The following is a 12,417-nucleotide window of genomic DNA, read 5'->3' as shown; positions in this document are numbered from 1 at the left end:
GAATAAACTTTCAGTTGCAAGTATCGCCGTCTCCTGTCTTGTGCCTTAGCTTGTGACCCAGTAGTTCGCGCTCTCAATTTAGCCATTTTATTTTGAGCTGATGGACGTCGGCTATTAGCCATTAAGATTATACGAAAATAAGTTTTTCATGAACGCTCTCGCGAGACACCATTTTTGCTTTATTAACAATCAAGTTCATTCATTAGTTACAACACAATGGAGAAAACAATTCACAGGGTCTTATGTTATTCCTAAGACGACTTGAAGGCGAACGCCCAAGTGCCGGTACATTAAAGACGGACACATGACGTACACATTCACCGTAATTCGCTTAGTCATCCCTCTTAATTCGCCTACTCATTCTCTTAATGCGCTTATTCATCCCATTTAATTCGCTTAGTCATACCCTTTAATTCGCTGAGTGTACTTCGCTTAGTCATCTCCCTTAATGCCAAAGGTCGAGTCCATCCAAGGTCATAGGCTCGAGTGCCTAAACAACTCTACCTTAATTAACTGTGCTTCAATTAACTTCCCCTTGATTAACACCTAAGGACGTGGGTTTCACACCCACCAATTTTCGAGGGTTAATTCGTAGCCTCTTTCACTTTTTGTGTCGTCGACATGTTTTCACTCAAGGTTGACTGACCAATGAGACCTATAAGGCTTTCGCCTCAATAAAGACAAGGTTCGATCGAATTGCTGCACAGTCATGCGGGTAAGTTACTCCAATGTAAACATAGCTCTTTCGCAAATAGCCTATAATAGTTGAATAAACGTAAGAAGATATGTCATTAATGTGAATAACGTATAAAAATAAAGGCGTTGAAACAGCTCAGTATAGAATTCCTCTACTGCTCCTATTATATAACCAGAGTTACGAATGAGGTTGCCCTGCTTATATTTTACTAAATAAATCTTGTTCGTGCCATTTACAATTCGGTCTCCTCAGTGCTTATTTCATGCTTGCCCCCTCACTGCCTTATCAGTCTTTTTATCGTTATCATTTAGGATGTCAGTGTTTTTCCTCTTGTTGATAAGTTTTGATACCTCTGCGGACTGAACTCATCTTTGGGGCTGGAGACTTTCATGCGCTGCAATTCTTTATTGGTCCTTTGTTGCATGATAACTATTTCAAACAAGAAGATGGAACGGAAATTGCGGGAGCTTGACGCAACTGGAGGTGAAAAGAAACGATATTCTGCTTCGTCAGGCGATAAAAAACTTTTAAAAAATTAAAATATAAAAATATCAGTGGATTGTTTCAGAGCGTGCTCGGACTGTAATATGTCCGGTCACCGCCTACACAAGCAACCGTCTCGGCTAAGAATTCAAAATAATAAAACTCCGCCGTTACAGCGTGTAATCGATGATATGGGAAAATCGGCGCGATGCACTGGAACTACCACATGTGCTTTTCTTAAAAAGTACTTTTATGAACATTCTCGGTGTATTTGGCAGCTGTAAATTCTTTATGCAGGGTAAAAGCGCCGACGGCCACTATAGTGACGCTACATAAACACATAACATAAACACACATAAACCTAAACACATAAACATATAAACGAACTTTGCCAAAAAAACTACGGGCCAGGAAGCCGGCGTCGTGTAATCGGTATTTCTAGCTTTCCCATGATTATCTTTTATTATTTCTATAGAACCTAATACATTCATCAGGCCTGCCAAAGCCACATTGGAAATTATAACAACTATAATTTGCGTGCGCTCACATATAACGCAAGTTTAACTCTGCCCGCTTCGCCATCTCCCGTACACCTACACTCGCTGAAGCTCGCCACGCATGAATTGACTGCATCAGGAGCTATGTATGTGAACTAAACGTATAGAAAGCAGGGCAGGCCAGACAGAGTAACTGTAACTCATTGTGTCAGAACTGCCACCTAAGTTGGTAACCTTTCTTTTCGGACAATGTCTCAAGGTATACTGTAAAAAAAAAAAAAACACTCAATTTTTAGTGAAAGGACGTTAAATGATGATAATTTGCTCTAAATTTTGTCTTGATTATGTTTTCAACTGTTCCTAGACCACCTTATTAGTAAACTATAGCTTCAAATAACCTACTGGGGTGGCGAATCAATGGTCGGAATGTGAATATAGAAGACACCCCGATCTTCTAAAAATGCATCAGATTTCAATATCCACCTTAACTTAGAAAGGCAGCTTCAATGCAGAGAGGTGGTTCACAAATAGGTGCTTTGGTATATATCTAGAGGTAGATATAAATGGGGCGCAAAATAGGGCGCGGTGTCGGCCATCGAGTCATTTCAGCAGAGCAATCATTCAGTGGACGATCGCTTAGTAGTCCCTAAGACTCTAAAAATTAAAAGTCGTTAGGGTGTTTAAATACTCGCTATATTAACTCGCTAAGTTACCTACATTGACATCCACTAAGTGAAGAAATATGACTTAGGTCTGAGTTTCAATTCAAAGGAACTGCTTACAGAAACATATAACGTCGGATTCCAGAGCAGTCGGTATATCAACTAAGACTATATAATAATAATAATAATAATAATATTATAATAATAATAATAATAATAATAATAATAATAATAATACACTCTTTTATTATTTCTATAGAACCTAATATATTCATCAGGCCTGCCAAAGCCACATTGGAAATTATAACAACTATAGTTTGCGTGCGCGCACATATAACCCAAATTTAACTCTGCCCGCTTCGCCATCTCCCGTACATCTACACTCGCTGAAGCTCGCCACGCATGAATTGACTGCTATAGCACATTTCGCGGAAAACAGGTTCACCGTAAAGAATCTTGAAGCGGCCAATATAAAGCACGTTTTTTTTTTGTTTGCAGTTATTTTGCGTCGTTGAAACCGGTTCCTACGGCTAGGAAGGATATGCAAATTGAGCTGCTGCGGTCACCTGTAGAAGCTGGCCACGGCGTGCAGAGGTGTTAAATCGGTGGCTGCGTGTCCACCTTGGTGCGCGTCCACCTCTGCAGCGCTCACGTGCAGGCTGGTGTTGATGCGCACCAGCATGAACCGCCAGTGAGCGTCCAGGAAGTCGTCGCTCGCTGCAGTGTAAGCGACCACTTAAACCGTAGGGGCTCAGGTCGGAAATAAGCTCATTAGGAATCGAAATTACCGCGAGGTGTTTCGGCGCGGCTATTTCGTCCATCATGCCAACGTCGCTGACGTGAGCCCCGATCCGCCGCAGTGGCCATGGCGTCGTGCTGCTGAGCTCGTCGTCGCGGGTTCGATCCCGGCCGCGGCGGCCGCATTCCAATGGAGGCGGAATGTAAGCGCGGCCTAGTGTACCGTGCATCTGGTGCATGTTAAAGAACCCCCAGGTGGTGAAAATTTATCGGGAGCCCCCAGTACGGCGTGCCTCAATCGCACAGTGGTTCTGGTATACGTAAAACTCCAGAGTTTTGTAATGCGTGATCATTCGGAGTGTCAGTGGACAAAAGAGTATGAGTGTGAAGTGGGGAAAGGTGGTTCTATAGTGCGAGGGTATATATATATATATATATATTTATATATATATATATATATATATATATATATATATATATATATATATATATATATATATATATATAGAGAGAGAGAGAGAGAGAGAGAGCAACTATCGTTGCTCTGCTCCGGACCACCGTGAGCTGCACGTCGCTCCTCGAAGAGCCTGCAAGTCTCTCGAGTGAGCTCACGAACAACATTTACCAATTGAGGTGAACGCCATTTCAACTATGATTCCGGGACTTCGAAGAAGTGAGGCGGAACGCTAACGTATTTCTCTCGCATTTAACGCTAAATCGCCGAAGCTCTCCACGACACGCCCTGTCGCGCCCATTGGTCGCGGCCGAAACGAGCGCACTCTAAGATTTCCGCGTCTCGGGCACTCTACCTTTTTACTCTTTTTACTCTTTTTTACTAATTCAACGTTTGTTAATTTAGTACTAAATGATCTATTAATAAGAACACAATTGTACTACAATTTCCTCTACGAAATGTCTGGCAACATATACGTTTAGTTTTATTCGCACGGCAGGCTTCGTAGAGATAAGCAACCAGAATTATTCCGGGGAATGCGAACCGCGTTTTACCAATTTTGCTTTCTTCGCTCGCTATAGACCACGTTCTGTCAGGCGTGCTATCAACTGTGAAGAGCATCAGGACAGTTAAAAATTTAATTAAATTGTGGGGTTTTACGTGCCAAAACCACGATCTCAGTATGAGGCACGCCTTGGGGAGGGAATGCGGAAACATGGACCACCTGGAGTTCTTTAACGTTATCTAAATATAAGTACACCAGTGTTTTCGCATTTCGCCCCCATCGAAAGGCGGCCGCCGTGGCCGAGATTTGATCCCGCGACCTTGGCTTAGCAGCCCAACGCCAAGCCACTAAGCGACCACGGCGGGTTTTACCACAGATCGCGCATACAAGCAGCGCGTAAAACAGGAGACATTGCGGCGAACAACATTTAGCGCTTGACTATGGAGCGACATTTGTTAGAAGAAGCTTAAATGTTACGGGTGTTTCCGTGAGAAGTGTCAAAGTTAAGCCAGTCATTTAAGAAAAAAAAGTTCATATTTGCTCGAAGTGACTAAACACAGTGGTGGGCATCGGAAATTACCTGGTAATCGTCAATGAGATGATGCATTTTGAATGTTTTTTGTGATTTACTTTTGCACAGATATTGCAGCCGCTGAATCGCCGCCGCCAACTATCAGAGCGGAGTTCTTAGGTGCCCGTTGAGCATCGGCCTCCTTCGGCGTCGGCGGCGTCCCTCGGCGTAACCGCGCGAACGAGCACAGTGAGGGATGAAAGAGCGAACGCGGAGCGCAGCAGGGGATGAAAGACGGCGATAGGGAAGACAGCGTGAGGAGGAGAGTGGAGGAGAAGGGTGCAGCGGAACCATGAAGGGTAAAGCGGAGGAGTAGGGTATATGGCGAAAGTGTGAGAAGAAAAGCGCAGTGCCATCAAGACGGGCTCTGCCGCAATGATCGCTATGAGTTGGCTCCAGAACAGCGCGCCGTCGTCTGTTTGCCGAGGGCATGCGGCGAGTGCGATACCATATTGGAAACAAAGCGCTGCATTAGCGGAAGTCTGTTTGCGGCGGCTGCTGTGAATCGCGCCCAAGCGTCACCGACGTGCTGCCACTCGGGATCTTCCGATTAGCGAGGCAGTCGCGCCGCACTTCGCTCCGTTTGCAATGTGTCGCTCGAGACAGATTGGCCGCGCCTGCCATTACATCGCGAAAAGAAAACACTATAGAGCGGCGCTCAAATTTTGCATTAAGGAGTATCGTATTCGTCGGTGAATATTTTTTTCGGCTGATAGTCACCGACAGAATTTTGAGATTGACACAAGTTTTGAGACATTTGTCTCTCATCATGCGAGAAATCACATTGGCGCTCTTGGTTAGTTACAAAAAGTATTCCTCACTGTGTGCGAGAGATTACATAGAGCGCCAATCTATTTGATATGTGATTTTTGGGAGAAATTTCTCAAAGTTTGTCTGAGGAACGCTATAGGTGTCGCACGTAATGACCAAATTTTAATGAGAAAAATTAATCAGCCAGAATCGAACCTCTGCCCAGTCGTTTTTGAGAGGTTTGATTAGCCGCATTCGTTGCCAGAACATGAGATATCCTCGCGCATTATCATCGTCAGTGTTTTGCAACTTCCAGCATTTTCGTGTTAATGAAGGTGTGATTAGTACTGGTTAATAAAGATACTTTTTAATATGATTACGGCCAGAATCACAGTGAAAGGTTCCTAGAGGAAAATTGAAAATGTGACCAAGTTTTTTTTGCGAAGCGTTACAATTTGCGTAGCTCTTGTTTCCGTGCTTAAGAAAAGCACGCAGATGCTATTAAAAAGTTGCCATGACACGTAAAACATAGCTACGCAAACGCTAACGCGTCGCAATTGTAGGGGTGATGCTTTCATATGAACCCTGGAAATTCGTTGCATTGATATTGTGGCCTTACTCACTAATTCAACGTTTGTTAATTTAGTACTAAATGATCTATTACTAAGAACACAATTGTACTACAAGTTCCTCTACGAAATGTCTGGCAACATATACAGTTAGTTTTATTCGCACGGCAGGCTTCGTCCGAAAAAAAGAATATGCAGATCCCACGCACTGTGGGAATCAATGTAAGCGAAACTTTGTCTGCTGTTTGCGTTCATTGACGTTATTTGGCGGTGATATACCGACGACATACGATAGTCGTGACGGGATGTGAAATTTTACTTTGCCTGCTCCGCTCGACACTTTATGCGAGCCTTCGTCTCGTCGGCACTATGTGCACGCTTCGGTGCCATTCCGGTTTGCAGCGTTGTAGCTCACAAAACTGCCTCCTCTCTCTCTCTCTATTCCCTCGCTAATACTCTCCCCCACCTCCTCCTCCTGCTGTCGTTGCTGTTGCGGGTGAGCACGGAGCCACGGGTGGGCAGCTCCTGCACAACATTCGTGAGGGGTCACGCCTGGTTGCGGCGTCCAGACGGCATTGTGCAGATGCGACGCGGCGTAAATCTTCGCACGAGCTTCTCTGGTCGTCTTTCCTTTGTGCCACACTGCTCTCGTGTACTAACGCGATAGCGTTACGGGCACTATGTCGCAGAAAATCCGGTGTCGACGCCGCGGGCATCACCACAATCATTCTGGACCACAACCGCACAGGCCCTCCACGTGGCGCATACATAGTCTTAGATTCTTTACACAGTTGCTCCTCGGAATTTTGACATAAACAAATGTCATGAAACAAAACACCGACAGCGCACGCCTTTTATGTTTTTGTGACATGGCCACGGCTCGACCACGTCCCGACGTGGCCACCGTTAGTGGCGTGCGTCTCAACTGCGTCCTGACGTGGCCGGCGTTACAGCAGCAGCCGCAGCAGCCGCAGCAGTGGCAAAGACGAAGGAAGAGGCAAACAAAGCTTCGCTTTAAAAAAAAAGATACTTATTCCATGTTAGCTTGGACACCACATATACTGATCACATAACGTTTTGCTGGGCGCTCTGGCGGGACAGACTTTCCGACGCCGTCCTCACCCATAACCACAGCTGCGTTGGCGTCGTCTTTGGGTGCGGCGGCGGCGTCTCGCTCCCAGCGGCGGCAGACGTGCCCGTAGAAGTCCTTGCAGGGGTCCACCCCGACGTCGACGAAGCGCTCGAGGTTGCGGGCGGCGTTTCGACAGTTGGAGGACGAGCACCGCGTCAGCACCAGCGGTTCCTCGACGCGCACGAAGACCAGGATGAGCACGGCGAGCGAGAGCAGCAGCATGACGACGGCCACCAGCGCCATGAGCATGTGCTGCTGGCCCCCGTGCCACGCCAGGGCAGACCGGGTGCGCTGAGTGATCTCGCGGACTGTCGTGGCGCCGACTGCACGAGCAGAACGTGCGGTGAGTGCGAGGCTGATTTCATTCGCTCGTAATACGACAACGATTAGCCGGCCGGCAGAGCGAACGCAGTGGCAACGAGGGTGGCAATGCAGGCCTGTTGGTTGTTCATCGGAGCCATCGACATTAATACAACTGTATTCAGAACAGGCCGTTCAACTTTCGGAATCGAGTTTAACGCCACGAATGTGGTCCCTTCCCTCTGTGTTGAGGCTGTTGGAGTGAGTATTCATCAATTATTAATTAATTATTTCATTAATTCCACTTACATATACGGTAGTCTTATGTTGGCCGATCGCAAGGGTGGATACATACAGTTCTTTACAATTCACTCAATATTCATGCCGGAGTAGAAATATCACACAATAACAGAAAAATGAAAACACAACTTACACATAAAAGTTACAGGAAGACCAGAGTTTACAGAGTTTCAACAGATTTAACACCAGAAACTGGCTCACATCCTCAAGGAAAGGTTCAGAATTTCGAGCTAAAAACACAGAACGGGCTTAAAGAAAATCTGCAGTTCCTAAAACAAAACGAGAATTGTAGTGCAAGAAAACTAAAATGCCAGTACATATCAGGAAAAGGAAATTGTACGTACTACAATGGATGTATGCTGCCAGCGGAAATACAAACACTACAAGGGCAGACATTTAGCAGCTTTTCGAGACATTTGTCTCGCTTTTTGTGACACCGCCTCGTTAACAAACGAAAAGTTCTCACTTTAGTACTAGAGTGCCGATGCTAATAAAACACTGCAAGCATATTCGTAGGATTCCGAAGCAACCCACAACATCAAATGTCTGAATGTGCCCTTTTGCTTTGACCATTACGCTTTTTCGCACCGTTGTCATTTATTAATGTCCGGCGGCGATGGTACCTCGGACAATACCAATAAACCAATGCTAATGCCCAACCAATACCAATTCATACAAAAGATGTCGCTCACATCTGACAATTGACTTGCGGCGGTCCCTGTGGCTGTCGGTGGCGTTGTCGTTTCCCGATTGCGGACTTGAGGCAGCGAGCGCGCTCGTCCCGGCAACTTGGGGCTCCGCTCCGCAATCGTAGGTCGGCTGTGACCAGCGGTCCCATGGGGTCGTCTCAACTAGGCGCTCCTGAACAAAGGAAGAAAAAGAAATCTTCATACGACACATCTGCTAGCGTTTATATGCGCCAAATAGTCGTGCAAAAGAAAAAAAAAGAATTATGCACACAAACTGTTTCTGCTGTCGCTGCTTAAAGGGCCCCTCACAGGTCTGGCCATTTTGAGCTGACAAGCGTAGAGCATACATTGCGCGATAACGATCGTGTCTACAATGTATTACATCGCTAAGCGCCGCGCAAAGATCTGACTTTTCAAACCGAACGCCGTTTTTCCTTCTCGCGGCCGCCGCGCTCCAAGCCGGACGCTGACGTAGTCGTGCCCCTGCGCCTACGTAGTCGTGTCCGCAGTGTGACGTCGCTCGCGGTGACACGTGACTTCGACAATTATTCAAGACAACATCTCTTATCTGTGAGATCTGTTGCTTGAATTGACGAATTGAAGTTTAGAGAAATAATAAAACACACAAACGGAATGTCTGCATGTTTTTTGTTTTACTTTGCACCGAAGCAAGATAGATGTACTTCCGCTTCATCTGGTCGTCCCCACGGTCGTGCGATCACGTGCGCAGGTAATGAAACTATGCCATTTTCTACCGTGTTCCATCGCGTGATCATACTTTGCGAACCTGCCGTGGTTGCTCAGTGGCTATGATGTTGGGCTGCTGAGCACGAGGTCGCGGGATCGAATCCTGACCACGGCGGCCGCATTTCAATGGGGGCGAAATGTGAAAACACCCGTGTACTTAGATTTAGATGCACGTTAGAGTACCCCAGGTGGTCGAAATTTCCAGAGTCCTCCACTACGCCGAGCCTGATAATCAGAGAGTGGTTTCGGCACGTAAAACCCCATAATTACATCTTTTTTATCATGCTCTGCGATCCGCTTGTTCTGCCTCAGTATTCGTGTAGCACTGAATTATACCACTAGTCATGTTTCCTTGTGCACAGCGCGCGAAATCGTGCGTCTTGCTTGGCTGTGGAGCCCGCCTGCTGAAATCATGGGTTCGCGGCACTGAAATATTTGTCTCGACTGTTAATGAGCCAATTTGAAAAAAAAATTACGGCAGAACGCTTCCCAGAGGACACGTAACAACTACCAGCGTATAACCAAAATTTGCTATGGGGCCCTTTAAAACTAGTGCGTTTTGTATAAAACTTCACGAACAGTCAAATTCTGCACTGAAGTATTCGGAAAAGTATTGTGTCATAATACCTTCCTTTGACATCAGTGGTTGCAGCTGTTCGGACTGTGTATTGACCTGTATCCGTATTCCACACAGGAAGTGGTGTGCTTCGTTGACCGGAGGGAACTGCCTTCAGTGTCAAAACGTACACGGATGACATCGCGGTGACTCATCGGCGGCCCTCAGCGCCTCTCGATTGGACACGTTACTGAAAGTGGCATCACCGAGCTGCGCTGTTCATTGGGCAGCAGTAGTCGCAGCTTATGCAGACTGTGTATTGACCTGTAACTGCATTACACACAGGTTTATACTTGACACTCTTTTTAGGCCTGAGTTTCTTATTGTTCTACTTCACCTACTGCTGCCCTTCTGATATTGTGCGATTTTGTGATGCTTAGTAACGCAGAGTTGGCAAAGATGGTCGAGGCACTTCGTGACGAAGTCAAAAGTATGCACGAAATCATGAACACGTATAACGAACTGTATGAATCTGTCAAGACTAGCGACGATAGCCTCGCCAATGAAAACAAAGCCTTGAAAGCAGAGGATAAGTTGTTTGTTGAACGCGTGTATCCTGTAGAGCATTATTCGCGCATCAATAACATAGAAATCAGGGTTGGGCTGCTCAATGAGGGCGGAAGTTGCCTGGCAGTCGTTCAGGCTATTGGTGAGCAGATTAACCGCACTATTCCAGGCATTGACATTGATAGTGCACATCGCATTCCTCCTAAACAAGGAGATAACATAATTGCCCGCTTCTGCTCGAGGTCAAAGCAGACCGATTTTCAGGCAATGCTAGAAAACCGCGACTCACGACTGAATTAATCGGGATCACACAGAGCATGCCTAGATCAATATACGGTAATGATCATTCAAGTCCAAAAAAGAAACGACTGCTAGCCAATGTGCCTGCGCTGAAAAAAAAAAAAAAAAGCTGGAAGGTCCTTTAGAGACACAGCTGCACAATCAAGGCAAGAAAAACGGACAACAGCCGTGCTTTCCGGATCCCTGGCATGGATGAACTGACAGTTTTCATGTAATCCTTTCCTACCAGCATTTTGTGTTCTTGTTTTTTTTTGTCATAACTACCAGCATGTTTTCTTTTCAACAGGCTAAAGCTTTATTGCGAGGAAGATCATCAGCGCTGTCATTTAAACATATGCATCCTTCGCAAGCATCCTGATGACCTTGTCACTTTTCTTTCTACGATTAATCACGTGTTTACATTCATCTGCTTATCAGAAACTTGGCTTTCCTATAGCGATGGATACTTGCATGTGTTATCAGAATACACTTCGGCATACTGCAATAGAGATGGTCAACGCAGTGGTGGAGCGGCAACATTAGTTCGGTCGTCACTAAAGTACAAGCGTCGCAATGATCTAGTATTTAAATAAATTATGGGGTTTAACGTGCCAAAACCACTTTCTGATTATGGGGCACGCCGTAGTTGATGACTCCGGAAATTTCGACCACCTGGGGTTCTTTAACGTGCACCTAAATCTAAGTACACGGGTGTTTTCGCATTTCGCTCCCATCGAAATGCGGCCGCCGCGGCCGGCATTCGATCCCGCGACGTCGTGCTCAGCAGCCCAACAACATAGCCACTGAGCAACCACGGCGGGTATGACCTTGTATTTCAATATCTGCAGTGCGAATCTGTTTGGTTGGAATTTAACCGGAAAGCGTTCTCGCTAAAACAGTCGTCATAAAATAATAGCTTGTATGTACCGTTCTCTGTGATCGTCTTATCCAGATCTTTGTTCACTGTTAGGATTAGTTTTAAACTCCACAATTAGTGAAAATAAGAGAATAATAATTGTGGTGATATAAATATTAACATTATATACTTTAATGATCGCTTATGATCTCTCTACATCCAGTGGCTCCTCAGCTTGGTGTTTTCCTCATTAAATGAGGCTCCCACACTAGGTGTGACCCAACCGGTGAATACCTTAATTGATCACATTTTTTCTAGTATGATAACGGGCCACGTAGAGGGAATATTTGAGCTCACAGTTACTGATCGTAATCTCATATTTCTTTGTCTAGATTCTAAGATTAGAACGTTAAACGACATGTATGAAATCCTCGTTCGATTCTGCGAGGTTTAACGACATGACCTTTGCAGCCAATTGGAATGACGTCAGTGAAGACCGCGCGGAAATAGTCATTTTTGTCTCCAAGATCATTTGATTATGTTGAAGTGTTCACATGCAGTACTGCAGTAATTCACTGGTTTCACACACTTCGAAATCCTTGGATTACTGACACACTCAACAGGTCGATAGAGAAAAAAAAATTACTCCACAAGAAACTCAGAACCATTTAATTTTGCACTAAAGCCTATATTTAAAACATATCTTAGCGTGCTTTCTGCTATTCTTAAACGCGATTACTAACAACGTCAAATCGAGTAAACTGGAAATGTCACTAAGAAGGGGAAAATAATCAAGGAGTTTCTGAACAGTTCTGAACCATGCTTGAGTGAAATCATTCATAACGGCGAAATTATATAGTCCAAATCATATAGTGAATGCTTTTAGCGACCATTTTAGCGCATCTTTGGATGTTGAACCTGATCCTTATTTACGTAGTCTTCAACATTGCGCTCACTCATTTTATATGCTTCAAACGTCATCCGAGGAAGTCCATCAACCCACATCTTCTCTAAAGGCAGCTGGACCGGGTTTACACATGATACGCCCCGCAACAGTAAAAATTG

General features: G+C 45.3%; 1 protein-coding gene and 1 long non-coding RNA gene across 2 annotated transcripts in view; one reads left to right on the top strand and one right to left on the bottom strand.

The window, feature by feature from the left end:
• The window catches only part of LOC140217162 (uncharacterized), a 99,055-nt gene that overhangs the window by 34,580 nt on the left and 52,058 nt on the right, over window positions 1–12,417 (top strand). The window lies entirely within an intron of this gene.
• LOC126537978 (uncharacterized) overlaps window positions 6,889–12,417 on the bottom strand; it is a 91,225-nt gene continuing 85,696 nt past the window's right edge. Inside the window, exons 3-4 of the mRNA XM_050185094.3 lie at window positions 8,351–8,519; window positions 6,889–7,381 (exon numbers count right to left, since the gene is read on the bottom strand). Of these exons, the coding sequence (XP_050041051.3) occupies window positions 6,957–7,381; window positions 8,351–8,519 (594 nt within the window). The 3' untranslated portion in view covers window positions 6,889–6,956. The remainder of the gene's footprint in view (window positions 7,382–8,350; window positions 8,520–12,417) is intronic.

This window comes from Dermacentor andersoni, chromosome 4 (assembly GCF_023375885.2).
Source record: "Dermacentor andersoni chromosome 4, qqDerAnde1_hic_scaffold, whole genome shotgun sequence".
NCBI classification, from domain to species: Eukaryota; Metazoa; Arthropoda; class Arachnida; order Ixodida; family Ixodidae; genus Dermacentor; species Dermacentor andersoni.
The sequence above is the reverse complement of the archived record's forward strand: the minus strand, read 5'-3'. Positions and strand labels throughout refer to the sequence as shown.